Source organism: Notolepis coatsorum (genome assembly GCF_963971535.1).
Source record: "Notolepis coatsorum genome assembly, chromosome: 17".
In the NCBI taxonomy this organism is placed as follows: domain Eukaryota; kingdom Metazoa; phylum Chordata; class Actinopteri; order Aulopiformes; family Paralepididae; genus Notolepis; species Notolepis coatsorum.
Genome location: NC_140181.1, coordinates 101,253,054 through 101,278,331, shown reverse-complemented (window position 1 = coordinate 101,278,331; position 25,278 = coordinate 101,253,054). Strand labels below are relative to the sequence as shown.

The following is a 25,278-nucleotide window of genomic DNA, read 5'->3' as shown; positions in this document are numbered from 1 at the left end:
TGTGTGTGTGTGTGTGTGTGTGTGTGTGTGTGTGTGTGTGTGTGTGTGTGTGTGTGTGTGTGTGTGTGTGTGTGTGTGTGTGTGTGCGTGCGTGCGTGTGTGTGTGTGTGTGTGTGTGGGGACCCTGCTTTTCTTTATCATAAATCGATTATAGCGTATTAGATCGCCATGTAGGGTATCATTGGAAAGCCACACTCATTGGCTACAACCCTGTGCAAGATCTTTCGAGATCGCCAAATGATTGACGGAGCTAGAGCCCTGGGAGTCTGGGGTGGTAATGTGTACTTTGGCAGACGCCTCACATATCGGCATGTAACTCGAGAACAACTGAACGGATTCTGTCGCCTGAAAGGGCAATCGACAGGCAACAAATAGGGCTTTAATTATATCTATATATTGTATTAAATGAAATGCACACCCGAGCCGCTAGAGTTCGGCAAAGTGGTGCGTCGTGAATCGTCCTCAAGAGGGCCCACATGTGGGCCCTTGGATGTTAAGAGGTTGTTGTGTTTTTATTTTTTTTTTTTTTTAATGTATCCAAGAGTAAAGACCTTAACCCTATCAAAATGTCAGTCAAAGTGTATATTTTCGTTTTTACCGATGTTTTATAAGATTTACCAAAAATAAGAATTTATCAGAAAAATGCTAATTATATTTATTTTATCGTAAAACCGCGACGATATGACTGAATCCAGATTTAACACTGCCATTGGAAAGAGGAGCCTTTTCCCTATCCATAGATGATTCGGCCATAATAAGGTCAAGTTCAAGGTCAAATATGAATTTATAATTTAAATGTATTATAATTTATTACTGTATCTACAAATCCTTCTGTGTAATAATCGTCCCTTTATTCATTTGCTTAGATTATTTGTACACTTGATCTCAAGAAGGTGCTGAATGAGCTCAGTGAGCGTATCAAAAGAACCTCTGTGTTTTCATGGTGTTATTCACCGGCACAGATGCAAAATAAAATCATTATTTATATTCTCCTTTTTTTATTACAAATTACTAAAGCCTAGTAACAGACACAATATTTCTGACACTGGGAATACATACCCCCAGGTCCCTAGATGTTCCTAGATACCAAGAACCTGCAAATTGACCTTGTAGAAGTGGAGCAATCTTCCATTTACTTAGGCATGTACCTTTAGGCAAAATTTCTGAAAATAGGGTTACAGCTTAACAGGTTAAAAAGTAATTGAAATTCAAATAAAATCATATTAAGTTTTGTTAATCCAAGATAAAATAGTTCTGAATCAAGAAATATAATTTGTTTGATCTAAAGTGTAACTAATGGCCGGAAATTGAATTTAAGCCATAAGTATTGGATCCTATATAATATATTTTTTATATATAAAAAACATAATTTAAAAGTGAATTGTATCCTTTTAAAATGAAAAATATTGCTTGGAAAAGTAGCTGAAAGTCATTGAATTTCATTTCGCAATGTCTGTGGGAAGGAACCCTGTGTCTGTGTGTGTAATGTGTGCCTGTTGCAAGCGCGCTCCTGCATTTTTGTGAACAAGTTTGCTTCTCATACCTTCTCATATACCTTCTCACACCTTCTCACACCCATCTCTGTTTCATCTCCCAGGCCCTCTCGCTCACCCAGTCCTTACTCAGGCTAGCCGCCGAGCGCTCCGCCCCCAGGACCAGACGCAGCCTGGCCAGCTTGGGCCTGTTCCTCTCCAGGTAGCGCTGGGTGTCCCGCTGGAGCTGCTCCATGGCCCCCGAGCCGCTCTCGTCCAGGGACACCTCGGCGCTCAGCATGGGGTTGAAGCGGAAGTAGACGTCGGGGGGCAGCAGGTCGTCCAGCAGGGTGTGCACCCCCTCCGTGTCCGTGGCGCTGCAGATCAGGTTGCTGATCTTGGCCCTCAGGCTGGTGGCCGTGACGGGGCCCCTCTTGGCGCTGTCGAAGCGGCCTGTGCCGAGGGACAGCACGCACTGGAAGGGCTGCCGGGGCCACAGCAGGCGGCTCTCATGGACGGCCAGGGCGCAGGGGTTGTTGAGGAGGATGCCCCCGTCCTGCAAGAGAGACACGCGTGATGAGACAAACACGTCTACATGCTCCAGCAACAGGAACGCAACAGCAACATGACATGGACGACGCAACAATGTTGCAAGCACTCATTTCTACTTCTGCAACAGCTATATGCGCAACCTAAGCAACATTGTACCCCGGATGTAACGGACTCTTCATCGGGATTCCTGGCAAGAGCATCCAAAAGCTGCAATACATCCAGAACAGCGCTGCCAGGGTCCTGATGAGAGTCCGTAAACACGATCACATAACCCCCATCCTCCACTCACTATACACTGGCTCCCCGTCTCATCCCGGATCAATTACAAAATCCTGATGCTCACCCATAACTGCATAAACGGACACGCACCCCTCTACCTTCAGGAACTCATCACTCCACAATCCTCCACCCGCACCCTCAGATCCGCAGGTAGCCTGCTCCTTCAGGTCCCCAATACCCGGCTCTGCACCATGGGGGACCGAGCCTTCTGCACGGCTGCACCACGCCTGTGGAACAGCCTCCCCATCCAGCTGAGGGCACCACAGAGCCTGGACTCTTTTAAAGCAGGCCTGAAAACCTACCTGTTCAAAAAGGCCTTTGACTGTTAGCTTTTTATTTTTATTTTCTTGTGCTGTTGTTTTTTAATTTTCTGTTGATTTGTTTTACTAATAACTATAAAAAATTTTTTAACTATGTTTTAACCCTGTAGTGTAGCACTTTGGAATCCCAGCGAACAAAAAGTGCATTACAAAATTACAAATTCAATCTATTATTATTATTATTATTATTATTATTATTATTATTATTATTATTATTATTATTATTATTATTATTATTATTATTATTATTATTATTATTATTATTAATTATTATTATTATTATTATTATTATTATTATTATTATTATTATTATTATTATTATTATTATTATTATTATTATTATTATTATTATTATTATTATTATTATTATTATTATTATTATTATTATTATTATTATTATTATTATTATTATTATTATTATTATTATTATTATTATTATTATTATTATTATTATGTATACTAGGTTCCCTATGAAACATAACCGAGGCGATTTCCCTTCTCAACCAACCCATTGATTAACAACCCATATATTAATAGCCGTGTTTATGTTTGTTTTTACTTGTGTTCTTGTATATAGTGTAATATAGTAGTTATATTTAGTTAGTTTGTATTGTTACGTTTGTTAGAAAAGTTCGTTTGTTAGTTTAGGTTAGTTTTAACGTTAGTTTAGGTTCGTTTTAACGTTAGCTAACGTTAGATAAGTTAATGTTAGCTAAGTTAGCAGCAGGTTTCGTTTTGCGGTAAACGAAACGTTGCATTACCGAAATGTGGCACCGGTGGATCTCACGTGAATCGGTACTCTGTAGTATCGATGTGATTCGGTCGATATACCCTTAAAAGTGCCGGATTCAGTACCCATCCCTACTGACTGCAGAACACAGTTGTCTACCTGGTGGATGTCGCTCTGAAGCCGGTACTCCTGGAAGTAGCCCGGGGCGGCAGACGACGCCCGTACCGCCTGCCACATCTGGTAGCCGGAGCCTCCCGCGTACCGGCTCAGACAGCCCGGGGAGTGGTTGTAGTTACGGAAGACAAAGGCCTTGGGAGTGTTTCCCCAGTTCACCACGGCGCTGACCGCCGATACCTAAACCCACACAGACGGACCGATAGCTCTGTTAGCTTCAGAGTTCACGTCATTGCTGCTATAATAGCAGCATCCAGACGTGCTATACAAAATTATGACCATTCCCAAATATCAAAGTCAAAGTCAACTTTATTGTAAATGTTCTATTGTGCAAGACATACAGACAGTTGAAATGACGTTTCCCTCATTTCCACGGTGTATATAAAAAGATATAGACATAGACAATTTAAACAACAAAAGTAAAAATGTAATACACGATATACAAACACACAATATACAGGACTGCAAGTTGTGTACAATATATACAATAAATGAATGAGCTTAGTGCAATTATGTTAAATAATTTTATTTATAATTATAATAATTTATATTATTATGGCGGCTGGGTGGCGTAGCGGAGATTGCGCTCGTCACCAATGCAAGAGACTCCGGTCTCGACTCCCCGAGTCAGCATTGCCTGCGGCTTGGGCCAGTCATCATACTATCTCAATTGGCAGAGGTAGCGGGTGGAAAGTCAATGGGTGGGGATTGGACGTTGTGGACAGCGACCCCTACAGGTCGGTTGGGTGACGCCTGTACAGCAGAGACAGGAAGTATCGGGTGCAGCGTGAGCCTCCCACGCGTTACTCCTCGCCACTGAGAGTCCGCGCTGTCTGGTGAAAAGATGCGACAGGCTGCCTCCTCGTGTACCGGAGGGGACACGTGATGCAAGGATTCTATCCTCACTACAGCCGACCAGTGGGAGGCATAGTCTAGCAACGTTCAAGACAGGGGAGGGGAGAATTGAAGGGGAGAATTGGCGATACGAAATTGGGATGGGAGAAAAATAGAAAATAAGGAGAAAAAGTGGATCAAAATGTTGTATTTATATTATTATTATAATAATGTATTATAATAATCTTTATTAATAATTTAAATGTAAGGTCAAATTTATTAACCCAAGTAGGGAAACAGTAAAAATACAACATTTGTATACAATATGCAGTCCCCTAACATAATAGAAATATATTGCACTATACCGATTATTGCACAATAATTACCATTGCACATAGTCCTAGCCAAACTACTGATGTTCTGTCCCTCTTATTTATGTCTGATTGCTGAGGGAACAAAAGGTTTGCCAAATCGGGTCTGTATTGTGCTTTGCCGGAACCTTCCATTGCCCCGATAGCTTGGTTGGAACATGTAGTGGCTGAGTAGGGTCATGTAAATTGCTGTAAATAGCTTGACCACAGAGGGGCACTACAGTACAATAGCCATTTTCTGGCCAAATCATTTGGTAACCATGGCAAAACAGAATCATAAACAGCAATGACCAAATTGTGCTTTGGATCCTAAAATCAACCACGGTGTCTGTGATGTTCTTACCTTGGGACTCAACTGATCTCTAGCTGTTTTAATCAGTACTTTCTCACCCATCTTCTCTCTGAACAAGATAAGAATAATTACAATTTAAATATTTAAAGCAGTATTGTGTTTTTGACACCCAGGTTAGTTATCGCATCGTCTTCATTATGATATGTGTATATAGTGTTAACCATATGGAAAAGATACAGGACAAATCTTTTATATGATATAAATACACATACAGTAGCATTTGCTTACAAATCATACTTAATCATATTATTTACACTATTTATTTCTCATATTTCTATATTCAGATCTCATTTTATTACCTATTATGTATGTAGTCTTTCTACTATTACCTGCCCATACCTGTACCCCCCCCCCCCCCCCCCCCCCCTCCCCGCATGCTGGTATGACTCCCACATTTCCAAGTGGATCAATTAAGGAATATCTTATGTTATCTTACAAGACATTTTGAAAATCGTCCATATATAGCAGGGCAACCAGTGATCTAATAATGATCTATGCTGTATGGGTATGATTTATTCCGTATGGGTATGATTTATTCTGTATGTATGATTTATTCTGTATATGATTTATTCTGTATGTAGGATTTATTCTGTATGATTTATTCTGCATGGGTATGATTTATTCCACATGGGTATGATTTATTCTGCATGGGTATGATTTATTCTGCATGGGTATGATTTATTCCGTATGGGTATGATTTATTCTGCATGGGTATGATTTATTCTGTGTGGGTATGATTTATTCTGTATGTATGATTTATTCCGTATAGGTATGATTTATTCCGTACGGGTATGATTTATTCTCCATGGGTATGATTTATTCCGTATAGGTATGATTTATTCTGTATGTATGATTTATTCCGTACGGGTATGATTTATTCTGTATGTATGATTTATTTCGTATAGGTATGATTTATTCTGTATGTATGATTTATTCCGTACGGGTATGATTTATTCTGTACAGTATGTATGATTTATTCTGTATGTATGATTTATTCCGTACGGGTATGATTTATTCTGTATGGGTATGAGTTATTCTGTACGGGTATGATTTATTCTGTATGTATGATTTATTTCGTATAGGAATGATTTATTCCGTACGGGTATGATTTATTCTGTACGGGTATGATTTATTCTGTATGTATGATTTATTTCGTATAGGAATGATTTATTCCGTACGGGTATGATTTATTCCGTACAAGTATGATTTATTCCATATGGGTATGATTTATTCTGTGTGGGTATGATTTATTCTGTATGGGTATGATTTATTCTGTATGGGTATGATTTATTCTCCATGGGTATGATTTATTCTGTATGGGTATGATTTATTCCATATGGGTATGATTTATTCTGCATGGGTATGATTTATTCTGCATGGGTATGATTTATTCTGTATGGGTATGATTTATTCCGTATGGGTATGATTTATTCCGTATGGGATTTATTCTGTATGGGTATGATTTATTCTGCATGGGTATGATTTATTCCGTATGGGTATGATGTATTCTGCATGGGTATGATTTATTCCATATGGGTATGATTTATTCTGCATGGGTATGATTTATTCCGTATGGGTAGGATTTATTCTGCATGGGTATGATGTATTCTGTATGGGTATGATTTATTCTGTGCTTACCGCAGTATGGCCTCCCAGTTCTCTGTGTTGTAATAGGAGTGACTCCAGCCCATGTTGACGGTGCCGACCAGAGGGTTCTGGCGGAACACGTCGGAGCCAAAGCGACGGTACATCTCGGCACAGTCCTCCAGGGAGAAGCGGGCCAAGCCCAGCATGAAGGCCAGGATAGCACCTAGTGGAAACACACAGAGAAGATTCAGATTCAGGTGAGGAAGGCTAGCTCCGTGGTGGGAGTCGAGCTACCTAGACTTGAGGTGATGGTAGAGAGGGGGATGATAAGGAAGCTGGATGCCATCATGGAGAACCCCTACCACCCCCTCTACGACGAGCTAGTCAAGATGAGAAGCTCGTTCAGCCACAGACTCATCCCCCCCCGACACTCAACTAACCGCCTCGGACAGTCCTTCATACCAGCGGCCATCAGGCTCCACAACAGTGGGCAGCGACTAGCAGCCTCCAGGCCCCACAACAGGGGGCAGCGACAGCGACTGCTACCAGACATTGACCTGGGACTTATAGGAACCCAAGGGGGACAAAGTAGACTACCCTGGTACTTTGATTAATGTATACTCAGTAGATAGTAAATTATAACACTACCTCATGCATGCATACTGCACCTTATGTGACACTGTGAATAATGTGAATATTCCTCAGCTAGTCAGATAGTAAATTATATTGACCATATTGATCAAATTGTTTACACTGCCTGTGTTGTCTTTTACTACCTGTATACTGTGTTGTTTTACTACCTGTACCCCTCCCCCCTCCCCCCCATGCTGCTATGATGCCTGAATTTCCCCAAGGGGATCAATAAAGGAATATCTTATCTTATCTTATCTTATCTTATTCAGCTTTATTGTTGCATCGTTGTCATATTTCTCGGTTAACCGTCTGTAGTGTGGTAGTGAAATGGTTAACCTTTTGTGGTGTGGTAGTGAAAGGGTTAACCCTTTGTCATGTGGCAGTGAAAGGGTTATTAACCTTCTGTATTGTCGCAGTGCAAGGGTTAACCATTTGGTATTGTGGTAGTGAAAGGGTTAACCTTCTGTAGTGTGGTAGTGAAAGGTTAACCTTCTGTAGTATGGTAGTGAAAGGTTAACCTTCTGTAGTGTGGTAGTGAAAGGTTAACCTTCTGTAGTGTGGTAGTGAAAGGTTAACCTTCTGTAGTGTGGTAGTGAAAGGGTTAACCTTCTGTAGTGTGGTAGTGAAAGGTTAACCTTCTGTATTGTGGTAGTGAAAGGTTAACCTTCTGTAGTGTGGTAGGGAAAGGTTAACCTTCTGTAGTGTGGTACTGAAAGGTTAACGACAGGTTATGTATATAACCTAGTTATATGAGTACTGGCTAAGCGTCCCGCTCTTAAGCCATACCGAGATATACCTCATCTCATGTACCTATTGTACTCCATGAACGAATAAAACCAAAATACACCCACCACCTGCCAGGCCCGCACATTTAGTGGCGTACTATAAAGTACTAGGCGTGGTCACCACTCACTCTTCCTCAGAAAAAATCGTTTCCAAGAAAAGATTCCCCAAGGGAACTCAGGGCACGCTAAGAGCGGGACGCTTAGCCAGTACTCATATAACTAGGTTATATACATAACCTGTCGTTATATTTCGTATTGGCATCGCGTCCCGCTCTTAAGCCATACCGAGATATGGGGTAGAGCGGACGCGAGGCCCGACAGATGCACCCCCTGAGGACCCGTAAGCCCACATCAAGGGGGAGGGGAGTCCCATCACCCCATCCTTCCTAATGAAGAGGGGGCGCAGTCAACTCCACCCGAGTGCGAACAAGAGGGAACTAGAACCCCTTGAACACACAGCACAGGCGGAACCACGTGTGACACAACACACTGTGGCCCATACCCACACACCCCTGCTACCCCACCAAAGGACGGGAAGCAGGAGATGCCACAGACCTCAGAACCGCCGGTCATGTCCATGAGGTAAAACCTTACGAAGGGACCCTGGGAGGACCATGAAGCTGCAGCACAGATGTCCTCCACCGAGGCCCCACCCAGCAGAGTGGCAGAGGCTGCCACCCCACGAGTGGAGTGCACCCTGACGCCCCCAGGGGGAGCCAGCCCGGCCAACATGTAGCAAAGCAACCAATGGGACAGGCGCTGTTTCGATAGTGCTTTACCAGCACGAGAACCACCGTAACAGACAAAAAGCTGATCGGTAGCCCTGAGGCCCTGAGTACGGCTGAGGTAAATCCCCAAAGCCCGGACCGGACATGACAGGTGAAGGCCCACCTCCAACTCAATAGCGTGAGGAGGTGGATGAAACGCCTGAACCACAATATCCCTGGAGCGGAAGGAACTCCGGATATTTTTAGGCACGAAGGCAGGATTAGGCGGCAGAGTGGCACCGCAATCAGAACAGCTGACCCAACAGATGTAGAGGAGGAAAGGCGTACAGAAGGCCGGGCGGCCATGGAAACATCGAGAAGGCATCCACCCCCAAGGGGGGATGATCTGCCCGACTGACCGAGAACCACAAGGGGCACTTGTGAGAGCGTCGGCTCACAAACAGATCCACTGAAGCCTCCCCGAAGCGATCCCAGATCTGCCTGACTATATTGTGGCGCAGTTCCCACTCGTCGCAACGAGGACCGCCCTGAGACATCATATCCGTGCCCACATTCTCCATACCAGGGATGTGGAGCGCCCTCAGACTGCGCAGCCTGCGAGATGCCCATAGCCAGAGTTCGACCGCCGCCCGGTGCAGGCGGATGGATCGAGTCCCACCCTGCCTGTTAATATACGCCGCTGCCGTCATACTGTCCGTTCTGACCAGAACGTGCTCGCCTACCACCAGGTGGACGAACCGTTTGAGGACCAGGAGGACCGCCCTCAATTCCAACACATTGATGTGCAGGGTAGACCGGGCAGCATGGACCGTCCAGCTGCCCCCCACTGCGTTGGTCCGACACGTCCCTCCCCAACCCGTGAGAGAAGCGTCGGTGAAGACCGTGACGTGTGAGCGCCTGCTGCCCATGGGGACCCCAATGGTGAGGATACCAGGCCTCCTCCAATGGGCGAGATCTCCCCATATCGACAAAGGAACCGTCAACCGTTTCCATTTGTCCCTCACCGAGTCTATTCCCATACTGAAGAACCACCTCTGTATCCTCCTCATGAAGAGGAGGCCAATAGGAACCACCGTGTGAGCAGATGCCATCATACCGAGCAGGCGCATCACTTGCAGCGCCGTGACCGTCTTTCCAAGACGGAAACCCCTGAGCGCGTGTAGGATAGACACCCTCCGTTGCTCCGAGAGGGTTACAATCATGGGCCTTGACCTCAACGTGAAGCCCAAGTACTCCACCTGTTGACTGGGAAGAGGCGTACTCTTCTTCCAGTTCACAGCAAAACCCAGCCTGGTGAGGAATTCCACCACCAGCCTGGTATGAGACCTGGCAACCTCCTCCGACCGGCTGAGGAGTAGAATGTCGTCGAGATAGAATAAAATCCATATTCCCCGACGACGTAGAGGCTCCAGCGAAGTCGCTACGCACTTGGTGAATGTGCGGGGAGCCAGAGAATAGCCGAACGGCAACCTCTGGTACTCGTATGCTACGCCCTGAAACAGGAACCGTAGGAACTTCTTGTGAGGAGGGAAAATCGGGATGTGAAAATACGCATCCTTCAGGTCTATGGAGGTGAACCAGTCTCCCCTTCTGACAGCAAGCAGCAGGAGTTTGACGGTCAACATCCTGAATGGTCTCGCCACAATCAGACGATTGAACGCGGACAGATCCAGTATAGGTCTGACCCCTCCTGTTTTTTTGGGCACCAGAAAATAACGGGAGTAGACGCCTGACATCGCGTCCTCTCTCGGGACCACGACTATAGCCTGCTTCGCCAACAGAGATTGAATCTCGTCGGCCAGGGCTGTCACTGCTTCTGACCCTGACAATAGGGTCTGCACCAAACCTGAAAACGGAGGGTGGGGTTGTGCAAAACAAGCCCCTCCCTCAACGTTCTCTCTATCCACCCCTCCAAACGGCATTCTTGTCGCCATATGTGATAATAATCCCACAGCGCACCCGCCGTCAACTGACGCTGGGCCGCAAGGAACAGTAGATAGGTGGCCCGGTCCCTCCCGCTGTGCGTCGCACCCAAAGCGGGACCCCGACAAAAAGGGACGGTTTGATATGGGAGAAGCTGCCGTCAAACTGGTTGACACACATTCCCCCCCTGAACACCCCTCTAGCGCATGCTGAGGAGTTGTTCTACAGCTAGACATGCAAGGCGTGAGGACCCCATGGGCTCCTATACGCCGTAGCCCTGCAGTGATATTGCTATCACCCAAATCACGCTCGCCTCTTCTTTGCAGACCACTGTCAAGTCAAGTCAAGAGTTTTAATTGTCGGCATACAAGTATACAATGAAATGTGGGTGGTCTTGCCCGCAACGATGTGCAATACAGTGGTACAACATATAATAGAATCCAATAAAAAAACAACATTGTGCAATAAACAGGTAACAGGTAACATGGTGTGACATCTCGGTATCTGTACATAGTTATTTACAGAGCATATAGGACATGCTAGGTAGCTTTGGTAGTGCAATACACTGTTCCTGTTATTCTAATTTAAAGTGGCCTTTCCTTTTGGCCATAAGTGTGCGGCATGAGTGTGTGCCCGCTCATGTTAAAGTGTTAAGTGGCTGCTAGTGTGTGAGCGTGCACAGCATGCGTGTCGTGTGTGTGTTCATGTGTGCTTGTGTGTGGATAGTTCAGTGTTCTGTGGCACTCAATGTTCATTGTTCAGGGCTCTGATGGCCTGGGGGAAGAAGCTGAGCCTAAGCCGCTCTGTCCTAGTAGCTGGGGTTCGCAGGCGTCTGCCTGACCTCAGCAGCTGGAACAGGCTGTTATTGGGGTGGTGAGGGTCTTTCATTATCCTGCAGGCTCTGGATTTGCACCTCTTGTTGTATAGAACCTGCAGGGGAGGTAGTGCAATACCCGTGGTACGCTCGGCTGAGCGCACCACTCTCTGTAGGGCCTTCTTGTCTTGTGCCGTGCTGTTTCCATACCAGGCAGTGATGTTTCCGGTCAAGATGCTCTCTACAGCTCCTGAGTAGAAGAACTGGAGTATCTTCCCCGATACTCTGAACTTCCTTAACTGTCTCAGGTGGTAGAGGCGCTGTTTCGCCTTCTTTACTACTGTGTCTATGTGTGTTGACCATGTCAGATCCTCTGAGATGTGGACCCCCAGGTACTTAAAGCTGCTCACCCTGTCCACGGTAGCCCCGTTAATCATCAGTGGTGTGTGTGTCTCCTGCTGTCCTCTCCTATAATCCACGATCAGCTCCTTGGTTTTACCAATGTTCAGGAGCAGGCTGTTGTCCTGGCACCAGCGTTCCAGTACCTCAACCTCCTCCCGGTAGGCCTTCTCGTCGTTGTCCGAGATCAGCCCCACCACCACTGTGTCGTCTGCGAACTTCACTATGGAGTTGGAGCTGAACTTGGCCACACAGTCGTGTGTGTAGAGTGAGTACAGCAGGGGGCTTAGAACACAGCCCTGGGGGGACCCGATGCTCAGGGTGATGGTGTTGGAGGTCTGACCCCCCACCCTGACCGCCTGGGGTCTTTCACTCAGAAAGTCTAGTACCCAGGCGCTCAGGGCGGAGCTCAGACCCAGCTCGATCAGCTTGTCCACCAGTCTGGTGGGGACTATGGTGTTGAACGCTGAGCTGTAGTCAATGAACAACAGTCTCACATAGCCCCCCTTCTGACGGTCAAGGTGGGAGAGGGTGCTGTGCAGTACCTGGGAGACCGCGTCGTCAGTGGACCTGTTTGTCCTGTGTGCAAATTGCATAGGGTCCATATCACTGGGGAGGGAGGCACAAATGTGGTCCTTGACCAGCCTCTCAAAACATTTCATGACCACAGAGGTGAGTGCCACCGGTCTGTAGTCATTTGGACATGTTGGGGAGGGTTTCTTCGGTACAGGGATGATGGTAGACATCTTGAAGCAGGCAGGGACCACTGACTCCGCCAGGGATTGATTAAATATGGCAGTGAACACCGGGGCAAGCTGGTTGGCACAGGACTTAAGTATGCGTCCTGTTATACCATCTGGGCCAGCAGCCTTCCTGGTGTTCACCTGCATAAATGCTCTTCTCACACTGTGTACCGTCAAGGAGAGAGCGTCCCCGCCCCCCCGCGGATGCCCCCCCCCCTCCACAACAGCCGGCGCACCAGTGACGTCACTAGCCGTTGGGCTAGCAGTGCCACTGTTTGCACCAAACCGCGCGTAGAAGGTGTTGAGCTGGTCCGCAAGGGAGGCGTCGTCGCTCCCCATTGAGGTCAGTTATAGCCCTCAGTCCCTGCCATAAGCCTCTTGTGTCATTCTGTGCCATTTGTGCCTCCATCTTGTCGGCATACGTCCTCTTAGCAAGTTTGACAGCCTTGCGCAGAGTGTAGACTGTTGTCTTGTACTCTTCCATGTTTCCTGACTCTCTGCCCTGGTTATAAGCAGTGGTGCGAGAGTTCAGGGCTGCTCTGATGGTACTGTCCACCCATGGTTTCTGGTTTGGGAACACCCTCGCCTTCTTTGTGGGGACGATACTATCAGCCAGTGTTGTTATGAATGACACCACAGCGTCTGTGTAATCGCTGACGTCACTGTTACTCCTCCTGAACATTCCCCAGTCGGCGATGTCTAGTGCGTCCTGAAGCGTGGCCTCTGATTGGTCGTCCCATTTTTTTACCTCACGTGACACGACGGCGTCACGTGATCTCTGTTTATATGCAGGGACCAGCAAGATGGCGGCATGATCCGACGTGTTTGTTGCTCCCGCTAATGGTGGAGCCGGTACAGCCTTGTATCCGGCTCTGAACGGGGTGTAACAGTGGTCGAGTGTATTTCCTCCCCTTGTGGAGCAGACGATGTGCTGGAAGAAAGACGGCATGACTTTCTTCAGATTCGCCTGATTGAAGTCCCCGGCTACGATCATGGCTACGTCCGGATGCTTGATCTGGTGTGCCTTCAGATGTTCGTGTAGTTCCCCTAGCGCCCTGCCGACGTTCGCCTGGGGGTGGATGTACACTGCAGTCATGATCACTGCAGTGAATTCGCGCGGAAGATGGAACGGGCGACATTGGATCGTGAGGTGTTCCATGTCGGGAGAGCATGAACGGGAGAGTATCTTCACCTCCCCGGGGCTAGTCCAGCCGTTGTTGGTCATAAGGCATAGCCCCCCGCCGATGCTCTTCCCGGAGGCTTCTGTATGGTCCGCTCTGAAGATGGTGAAGGAGTTGGAGGGAGAGATGCTGTGATCGGGAGTCCCTGTTTTCAGCCGCTCTCACGGGAGTGGGAGACATCAGTGGGAGGCATCAGCGTGATACCCCGTCTGGCGAAGGCAAGGCCAGGGTAACCCTTGCTGAGCATTCAACCGAAGAGGCCTCGAGTCCCCCTGCTGACCACTGTAAATAGTGGCAGCCGTAACACCAGGCTCACCCATCACACAACATGTGGTGCAGGAGCCACGCGACAGCACAACATTCTCACGGACAGACCCAGGCTCAGCCATCAACTGGGTGTCAGCCCCTGTCCCCATGAGAAGCAAAAAGTGGGGCCGCATGCGCTTCAAAGAAGGTTCGCGGCCCGCAGCCAAAGGAAAACGATCAGAGCCCCGCTTCCGTGGGTAACGGAGAGAGGAGTGAACGGGGAGCGGGCTGTTCGCGGCAGAATGACGACGGCTTGTATTTCCCAAGCCGAGTACACCCAAAATGGCCGATCACTCGGCCGCCAAGGCTGTCGGCCTTGTGGACCCCTGTTGACTCTCCGCCCAGGGTACCACTGGCGGGGGAAACATGACCGCCTGTCGAGGGCCTCGCCACAGTCGCTGACGAGGCCGTGCTCCAACCTCTGGCTGCATAGCATGAGGCGGTGTGGGACCCAGATCAACAACCGCCTGCGCCTCCGCAGAACGACCAAAAAGTCCTTCTGTGGAAAGAGGAGCCGTGAGGAGAGAACACCTATCCTCTTCCCCAAGAGGAGATTGCTCCAACCAGATATGCCTATTAACAAACGTTGATAGCATCCTAATCCTCCCCGCAGTTATAGCTTGCGACTGAGTCAAGATCTCTATAACACCACAAACATGCAAAATGTTTTCAGCATCGGCTGGTCCCATAGCCCCACTACCCGACGCTAATGTGGACAGGAAAATAGTCAGCTGAGCCATAACACTGGCCGCCGCTAAATACCATCCTGCAGCAGTATAGCTCTCATCCGTCCATACTGCCACCCGCCGAGCCGATTCGCTCTCAAGCATCGGCTTCCGGGTGGGACACCGTTCAACCCTGCCGGGGCACAGGATCAAAGCTACCTGGCTACTTAGCCACGGTACACCCGGCCTGCACCCTGTTGTCAACCCATTTACCCGAAAAAAGGGTAAATAGGACTCAGCAAAACCCCCCACATTAGCTACCGACTGACCTTCATTAATGAACCGGTTAAGGGGAGGGAAAAGCGGCAACATCCCACGGCGGGGAACATTAGAACAGTGACCCATTTCAGCATTAGCATTAGCAGTAGCATTAGTGTTAGCAGCATGCTCCAGGATTGCCCGGAACCCGTCCACTTCAGGGGAACGTTCACCAAGCCATCCCGCCTCTGGTGCCGACACACACTTCACAGCATTACTAACACTAGCATCAATGCCTGATGACACAGGGCCTACCTGTGTGCAAGCCGGCTCGATAGCCAAACCTTGCACGCTGCCCCTCGATCTGCTGCCACAAGATGAGGAAACATCAGAATAGGCCCGACGTGTCGTTGAAACATGCCCCGAAGATTCCAGGGGTAAGCAAACCTCCGGTAAGCATTCAATATTACGCAATTTCTCTAATCTTTTCATAACAACTAGTTGCATAGGGCGTCTTCCATCCGCTATGATGGAAACGAAAATAGAGGAAGAGTGAGTGGTGACCACGCCTAGTACTTTATAGTACGCCACTAAAGGGGCGGGGCCTGGCAGGTGGTGGGTGTATTTTGGTTTTATTCGTTGATGGAGTACAATAGGTACATGAGATGAGGTATATCTCTGTATGGCTTAAGAGCGGGACACGATGCCAATACGAAATATAACCTTCTGTAGTGTGGTAGTGAACGGTTAACCTTCTGTAGTGTCGTAGTGAAAGGTTTAAACGTGATTTAGCCCAGAATTCCATAGCCTGTCTATTTGGAGAGAGTGGCCCCGATGATCAGAATTAGTCATTGTTATTCGCTCACTCATATACCTTCTAGTCAATTAAATAATAAGTGCAATCGATAATTCATTCCCAATTTTCCCCCGGGGAATTTTACCCTGAAGAACCCCAGAGGGGTCCTACCCCCATCCCAGAGCCTACACAGAGAACCACTGCATGTTTAATTTGTCCTCTGAGACTCAAGGCTGCTGTTGTTGGCGTTCGAGTTCCTCCCCATGTGCTCCCCTGTGCTCACCCCACAGATGTACTTCCTGTGCTCACCCCACAGATGTACTTCCTGTGCTCACCCCACAGATGTACTTCCTGTGCTCACCCCACAGATGTACTTCCTGTGCTCACCCCACAGATGTACTTCCTGTGCTCACCCCACAGATGTACTTCCTGTGCTCACCCCACATATGTACTTCCTGTGCTCACCCCACAGATGTACTTCATGTGCTCACCCCACAGATGTACTTCCTGTGCTCACCCCACAGATGTACTTCCTGTGCTCACCCCACAGATGTACAGTACTTCCTGTGCTCACCCCACAGATGTACTTCCTGTGCTCACCCCACAGATGTATTCCCTCCCCATGTGCTCACCCCACAGATGTAGTTCCTCACCCCACAGATGTAGTTCCTCCCCATGTGCTCACCCCACAGATGTAGCTCCTACTCTGTGCTCACCCCACAGATGTAGTTCCTCACCCCACAGATGTAGTTCCTCACCCCACAGATGTAGCTCCTACTCTGTGCTCACCCCACAGATGTAGTTCCTCACCCCACAGATGTAGTTCCTCCCCTGTGCTCACCCCACAGATGTAGTTCCTCACCCCACAGATGTAGTTCCTCCCCTGTGCCCCCACCACAGATGTAGTTCCTCCCCTGTGATCACCCCACAGATGTAGTTCCTCCCATGTGCCCCCCCCCCACAGATGTAGTTCCTCCCCTGTGCTCACCCCACAGATGTAGTTCCTCACCCCACAGATGTAGTTCCTCCCCTGTGCTCACCCCACAGATGTAGTTCCTCACCCCACAGATGTAGTTCCTCCCCTGTGCTCACTCACAGATGTAGTCCCCCCATGTGCCCCCCCCCCCCACAGATGTAGTTCCCCCCTGTGCTCACCCCACAGATGTAGTTCCTCCCCTGTGCCCCCCCCCCCACAGATGTAGTCCCCTTCCCTGTGCCCCCCCCCCCCACAGATGTAGTCCCCCCCCCTTCCCATGTGCTCACCCCGCAGATGTAGTCCCCCCCCCTTCCCTGTGGTCACCCCACAGATGTAGCCCCCCCCCCCTTCCCTGTGCTCACCCCACAGATGTAGTCCCCCCCCCCCTTCCCTGTGCTCACCCCACAGATGTAGTCCCTCCCCCCCCCCTTGTGCTCACCCCACAGATGTAGTCCCCCCCCCCTTCCCTGTGCTCACCCCACAGATGTAGTCCCCCCCCTTCCCATGTGCTCACCCCACAGATGTAGTCCCCCCCCTTCCCTGTGCTCACCCCACAGATGTAGTCCCCCCCCCCTTCCCATGTGCTCACCCCACAGATGTAGTCCCCCCCCTTCCCTGTGCTCACCCCACAGATGTAGTCCCCCCCCCCTTCCCTGTGCTCACCCCACAGATGTAGTCCCCCCCCCCCCCCTTGTGCTCACCCCACAGATGTAGTCCCCCCCCCTTCCCTGTGCTCACCCCACAGATGTAGTCCCCCCCCTTCCCATGTGCTCACCCCACAGATGTAGTCCCCCCCCTTCCCATGTGCTCACCCCACAGATGTAGTTCCTCCCCCTTCCCTGTGCTCACCCCACAGATGTAGTCCCTCCCCATTCCCTGTGCTCACCCCACAGATGTAGTTCCTCCCCTGTGCCCCCCCCCCCCCCCCCCCACAGATGTAGTTCCCCCCCCCCCCCCCCCCCCCCTTCCCTGTGCTCACCCCACAGATGTCGGTCATGGCGTGCTTTACCGGGGGATGTCTGTGTCTTGGATGAGGATGTGGTAGGGATTGATGTGTGAGGTGATCGGGGGACTGACTGTTCCGGGGGGTTCACATGCCTTTTGAGCGTCATTGTAGTTATTTTATGCCTATTCTTAAGTCTGCACGTTTACATTGCACTACTTTTATTGTCTTTTATACCTATTCTTATGTCTGAAATGTATGCAATTTTTTTATTTTGTCAATTTGTGTGCTGATTTTATGCCTATAGATGTTCATTTTTATACTAATTGCTGTGGTGCACTCTGGACTGAGAGTACTATGTAGATAGTTATTCATATTTATTATTGTTATATTGTAGAAATGTGTGCATTGAAATGTCTGTAAAGTCTCGACTACATTGAACATGAGGGTGACCTCAATTGTAATTTCGAGAATAAATAAAGGTTGATGATGATGATGATGATGATGTAGGTCCTCACCTGTGCTCACCCCACAGATGTAGTCGAACAGCTGGTGTATCGGCTTGCCGGTCTCCGCCTCCAGTAGCTTCAGGACCTGCAGAGGCACCACACCTCTGAGAGGAAAAATGTCAATATGGTTACATAATTAATTGCACATAACACAGATACTCGTGACAAGAGTCCCTCCGGGCCTTTTAGAAATGATATTTGCTGCCTAAATCATAATCTATACTTACAGTAGAAACATGCTTATCTTACAAGGGGTACAGTATTGTTAAATCAATCATTGGATTGTGAACATTGGCAATGTGTGACTTATATACATATTTCTTATTATATACTGTATGGTGCAAATATCTTTAGGGGGGGAAAAATGCCTGTGGCTTATTGCAAACATTGGCCAAAACATTTCAATGTCAAGATGATAATGATTTACACTAAACCCCCACCCCCCTCCAATCTCTACTGCATCTGCTTCTCAGCCTTTACTGTCTCAAAAATAATTATTAATAAGTAGAGTGAAAATTGGTCAGTTACCTTGTGCCACCACCATCGATTGAGAGCACTCTTATTCCACGACCTTTGACCGGGTCCACGTAGCCTATCAGAGCCAAGGTTTCTCTTATAACACCCTGGAGTTCCGCGCTGTCTCTATACCAACGGCGTCGTTTCAACAGTTGGACTGCGGTTTTCTCCTAGAAGTGACACAAATGTTCCAATTTGACCGGATTAGGGACTACCACACTACAGAAGGTTAACATTCTGTAGTGAAAGGGTTAACCTTCTGTAGTGTGGTAGCGAAAGGGTTAACCTTCTGTATTGTCACAGTGAAAGGGTTAACCATTTATTAGTGTGGTAGTGAAAGGCTTTCTGTAGTGTGGTAGTGAAAGGGTTAACCATTTGTCATGTGGCAGTGAAAGGGACCTTCTGTATTGTCACAGTGAAAGGGTTAACCATTTGGTAGTGTGGTAGTGAAAAGGTTTTAACCCTCATCTGATTGATTAACATTCAAGGAATGTACCTGCCACATTACAGCTTTGCATGATGGGTAGTGGATCAGGTGTTCGTTAAGTGCCTCCACGCAGGCGGTGAGGGCATCTGGAGTCCTGGCCTGTCCAAAACTCCAGAGCAATCGATGTGTCATCTCCTCCGCCTTCCTCATACTCATGATGACCTAAGAACACAGAAACAGGTCAGTCGTAAGCAATTGTAATAAAGACGGAAAACGTTTAGGTGCTTAAACAGGTCCTATAGCGTATCCTATAGTCCTAAAATCACTAAAGGTTAAACTAAAGACTTAAGGGGTAGGTTGATTTGCGTCTGACCGGAGCACACAGCTATTAGAAGTAATTTTGTTGAAACAACCTGAGAAACTCACAATGATTAATTGGTCTCTGACACTATTGGATGTCATTTATATGGAGATCTCTACGGCACGGGTGATTGGGGTTGGATAACCCAGCATTGAACTATGGGTCTCAGCGGCCAGGAAAGTGAAGCGGGTCGGGATGTTGGTCCTGAGGGGTGCTGGGGTGGGGGGGTGGGAGTGGGGGAGGAATTGTCTTTTGTGGTGTCTGTAATAATATAATTTAACCCTTGAGTCAACCTTGTTGCAGTTCTGGTCAAAAAGTGTGTTAGCGTTGGCTAGATTTTATGTATATGCCAAAAAATTTGCTCAGTATCACATCTTGGACTCATATTACAATAATCCATATTTGTTTTTTTAAAAACAATCACTATTAAGCGCGTGAACAACAAGTGTCACACCTTTCACCCTAGTCGCAGAACTGGACAGGTTAGGGCCTAACCCTAACCCCAACCCCAACCCTAACCCTAACCCTAACTGTAATTTTAGAAATGGTTAAAATCCTGAAAAATAAATATTCGATATGTATGGTGAGGACTGAAGTTAATAATGATATTCATGAAAGAAAATTGGAACAATACATGACAAATATTATATGTTTTACTGAGATCTCAGTTTCGGTCACTAGGGAGACAGGTAGTGGGTTTTTTGAAAGGTTGAATCTAGGGTTAATTAAGTTTTTTATATGTTGTATGTGTTTATATTTATTATTAATTTTATTATTTCTGATTGTCTTGTCGTTATTGTAGTTAATATTGTTGAAGTATTTGTCCTGTGGTGTCTTGTCTATTATTGTGTTACTGTATTGTGTTGTGCTTGTTGTGAAAAAAATTAAAATAAAAATACATTTTGTTGATATGAGTGGAGTGGGAACCAACTGCCACAATTTTAATAAAAAAATTTACCAACCAATTAGTCATACTGCTTCAGTTACTAAGAAGAAGATGATAATATGTTTCTGTAACCACTGAGACCAATCCGAGAGAGAATGAAATTGGGAAAATGTTGACATGACATTTTGAGCTTGCTAGGTATTTCTGTTAGCGAGACACACCCTTGTGAGGGTACCTCCAGAGAATTTTCAGAAAGGTTTTTTGACCAATCAATGTCAAATCAGTCAAAATGTAAGGATAACTCACCCTTCTATTATATGTAGCTTCTAGAGGTGATGTGGCAGGTTTGGCTTGATTGCTCTGGGACCAGGGACCCACTTTTAGATAGCCACCTATGAGGTTAGGGATGGCTGTTGTTGGGTGCCAAAGGCAGTCGATTAAGGACACAGGCTTTGGTGTGTGGGTGGCTACGGATCCAGGGTCCATCTCTCTTTGGTAATTGGTATCCAATTCCTCCTCCGAAGCACCTTGGCCCTTGAAATAACGATTAATATGATTGGCCATATGGAAGTAGCTCTCTCCAAAACCAGTCGTAACGCTGCTGTAGTGGAAAAGGCCTGGGGCTTTAGGGTTGCTATGGTGTGGTCCTTCCTGCTTCAGTTGTGATGGGGCACTTTGAGTGTTGTTGGAGGTGGGTTGTGCGGAGAACCGTTTGGGAACAACATACTGCTCAGCTTCAGCTTGATGATCAGCTTCATCTGCACCTTTGGCCCCAAAGTATCTATTGACATGTCTTGCAAAGTGGAGGTATCCCTCATCCCAGTTATTGGTGACATTGTCGCTTTCAACCGTTGGACTTTCGACCGAGTTCGAAGTGGAACTCATCTTGGCTTGTGCCTTTTCGACTTCTATTGAGGTCTGAGTGCAATGTCTTTGTATTGTTCTCCTCCTATGCCTCCCAGTTGACCCTCCGTCTGTAGACAATTCTTCAGAAGTCTGCTGTATCTGAACTCCCCCACTTCGGGAGAAAGCGGAGTTGATGTGATTAGCGACATAACTGTAGCTTTCCCCAAACCTGGTGGCCAGGGAGCTGACGTGAAATAATTGCAGTCCGGCGTACGCCCGCGGGGGAGTGTGTGTTTCCGGCTGGCTCTCTTCTAAGGTGTCTTCCTTCTCTTCACATTTCAGTGTTTGCGTCGCCTCTTTGTTCTCAGGCGTTCTTCTCTCTCTGGACGGCCTCTGGCTTTGACCGCGCCTCTGTGACCTTCCGAGGTATTCCGGAGTTGTTGTGATGACAACACTGGCATTCATCCCGGCGAGAGGAGCGACGGGTGCGCCCTGTCTCTTGAAATACATATTGATGTGTCTGGAGACACGATTAAACGACTCACCCAGACTGACTCCCAGCGTACTCAACTGTGAGGCGCTCTCGAGGACCCCGATGGGAGCCTCCGCTTTGAACGCATCTCTATTAGAAGTGGAGCAAAAAAAACGAACGGCCTGGCGATAGTTCAGCGCTCCGGTACCGTCTCTGAGGTAGAGCGCGGAGGAGGTGGAACCGGTGCTCCTCATGTGTCTCAACCTTGAATTCTTAATAACGGCTCTCCGTGCAAAACTAGAAGCCCGGGGAGAGGACGGCACTGGACATCTATGGAGGTCTAGAGGGAGGGGCGTCTTGGCTGGGCGAGGGAAGCTCCTGAGGAGGCCTAGCAGGTACCTGAGTTTGCAGTACAGTCTAAGAGTCCGTCCATCCAGGAGATCAGCACACATGGTGCCGAGGTACCGACCCATCTTTGATTTGGACAAAACCAGTAGCAATTAGAAGATTAGAAGACGTCAAAATGGAGAGAGAAAAGTCGAGTCTGTGTTGGTTTAGGACTCAAGAGCACAGTCCTGTGGCACCTGGGAAATACAAGAAGATGATTTCATTATTGATTGATTGATTGATTGAAAACTTTATTAACAGATTGCAGAATGGGTACAGTACAGTACAGCTCAATACATACAATTGTTAAGGGGATGCAGACCAGAGAAAGACTTTCGTCTTGTTTACATCAGGGTCCCCCATTTTCAATTCATCGTAACATATATGACATACAGATAGACAGTACTGCTACATCTATACATTTATGACATACCAGATTTGCAAATACAGTACTGTTTGTGATACGAAAAGAGTCCAGAAAAGAAGTATATACATTTGATGTAGAAACTGTACATTGGAGGTGGTTGGGTGGGGGGGAGGTTGGGTAGGAGTGGGGGGGGGATGTTGGGTAGGAGGGGTGGGTGGGGGACACTGTACAACTGTACAAGCAACACTGTACATTGGAATATTGACAAGACCATACTTGGTCATTTTTACTGTACATTGGAGGGGGTTGTGTTAGGACATTTACAAGGGCCAGTTTCGAATTGCAGTCTCCCGTAGGTGTTTTTTGAGAGTGTTTTTGAAGGTGGGTAGTGATTCACATTCCTTTACAGCTTTGGGTAGTGCGTTCCACATTGATGTGGCATAATTGCGAAACGTGTTTAGTCCCTTGTTTGAGCCGAATCTGGGTTTAACATGATTTGTGGAGCTCTCTCTGGTGTTGTGATCGTGGTATTCACTGACCTTTGGGAAGTATTTTGACATGTACATGGGTACCTTGGTCGTGTAGTGTATCTTGTAGACCAGGCCCATTGCAAGTTGCTGTACTCTGTCGTCTACTCTAAGCCATCCTAGGTTGTCAAAGTGGGCAGGGGTGAGGAGGTGGGTTCTAGGAGTAAGGTCAAGCAGTAGTCTGACCAGTTTGTTTTGAGATGTTTGTAATTTTGTTTTTAGCGCCTTTGAGGTGCTTTGGTACCATGAGGTGCAAGCATAGTCATAGTACCCTTGAATGAGTGCTCCTGCCAGAGTCTTCAGGGTATTCTTGTTTACCAGTGAGGAGATCCGGTACAAGAATCGAGTTCGTTGGTTGACTTTTTTTATTACATTGGATGCCATTTTGTCACAGGAAAGATTTGCCTCTAGGATTGAACCCAGGTAGGTAATATCTTCTTTCCTTGTGACAATATTGTCACCCACTGTAACTGAGAAGCCGTCGGTCTTGCTGAGTTTGTTATTTGAACCGAAGAGAATGGACTCTGTTTTGCCCATGTGTAATGATAGTTTGTTATCAGCGAGCCATATGCAGATTTTGCCTAGTTCCGAGCTGAGGGTTTTTTCAACCTGTAACTTGTTCTTGTCAGAGACCAGCAGGGCTGAGTCATCCGCAAACAGGAACAAGTTGCAGTCACAAGCTGACGACATGTCATTTGCATAAATTAGGAACAGTAGCGGACCTAGTATGCTTCCTTGTGGGACACCACAGCTTACTGTGAGGGGGGGGGGGGATAGGGTACCGTTTACCTCCACCATCTGCTCTCTCCCCTCCAGGTAGGATTGCATCCAGCTCACTGATAGACTATCAAAACCAATTGCTTTTAGCTTGTCAATCAGAATGGTGTGATTGACAGTGTCGAAGGCCTTTTGTAGGTCCAGCATGACCATGCCGCAGCATTTGCCCGCGTCCACCTCTTGTTTGATGTGGTCGTTTAAATAGAGAAGGCATGTGTCAGTGGAGTGGGATGTTCTGAAGCCAGATTGGAATTCGTAGATTAGATTTTTTTCCGCAAGATATTTTTCGACCTGTTCGTATACAATTTTTTCCATGACTTTCGAGATGGAGGTAAGGATAGAAACAGGGCGGTAGTTGCCTGGGTCTAATTTACTGCCTTTTTTGTGCAGGGGTGTTACTCTTGCAATTTTGAAGTCCTTGGGGACGTGTCCCTGTTTTATGGAGAGGTTTATTATGTGTGTGATGACGGCTGCTGAGTCTCTGAGGAATTTGGAGGGGATGTTGTCATGGCCAGTGGCTTTATAGGTTGGAGGGCGCTCAGTTTTTTGAGTACCTCATCTGTTGTTACCATTTCCAGTTTGAAGTCGTCTTTGTGGACCCCTAGGTTCTTGTAGTGTTATTAACATTCCTGTGGTGATGGTCAGTGGCCCAGAAAGCAGAATTGCGTGATTTCATCCATATATATACTAGGGCTGGAACTTTGTCGCATTAATTTCGATTAACTAACTACAGACCTAAAAGTCTGTGCCGACCAACTGGCCCCGGTATTCACTGACATCTTCAACCTGTCCTTGGAACAGGCTGTCATCCCCACCTGTCTGAAGAAGACCACCATCATCCCTGTACCCAAAAAATCTACGCCTGCTTGCCTCAACGACTACCGCCCTGTAGCCCTCACCTCCATAGCCATGAAGTGCTTTGAGAAGCTAGTGAAGGGCTACATTTGTTCCTCCCTCCCCATCAACCTGGACCCTCTGCAATTTGCATATCGCCCCAACAGGTCCATGGAGGACGCCATAGCCCATGTCAAATCAGGGGCTGCTCCATAGACAACGAATGGGGCTCTAACCTTGTGAGGCCATAAGGTGTATGAGCTCTTACACCCGAAATTAGTTTTCAATTCTGCTTCAGACCTGTCAGTAATACAAGAATATAAATCTAATTTAGGTGTGCGGATTCAACTTAATTATTTTTAAGGCTCCACAAAGTCAGTGCCCACAAATGTTATCACACAGATCGGAGGGTTCTCTCTCCGCTTTCTTTAAAACTGTGTAGGACCCAGGCCTAGAACTGCGCCCTGAGAGAGGGAACTGCGCCCTGAGAGGGAGGTTTGCCCTGAGTGGGAGGTTTGAAGGGTCAAAGTGGGTATCAAACAGGAGGG

General features: G+C 47.4%; 1 protein-coding gene across 1 annotated transcript; it reads right to left on the bottom strand.

The window, feature by feature from the left end:
* Nucleotides 1-1,186: 1,186 nt before the first annotated feature.
* On the bottom strand, nt 1,187-21,523 carry LOC311243547 (calcium-independent phospholipase A2-gamma-like). The gene is made up of 8 exons (XM_084332802.1): nt 20,827-21,523; nt 19,343-19,495; nt 18,859-19,016; nt 18,340-18,434; nt 6,723-6,894; nt 5,076-5,133; nt 3,513-3,707; nt 1,187-2,028 (listed from the first exon to the last, which is right to left on the bottom strand). Exons 1-8 carry the CDS (start codon nt 21,403-21,405, stop codon nt 1,570-1,572), a joined length of 1,869 nt encoding a protein of 622 aa, XP_084188928.1. The 5' UTR covers nt 21,406-21,523; the 3' UTR covers nt 1,187-1,569.
* Nucleotides 21,524-25,278: the final 3,755 nt, after the last annotated feature.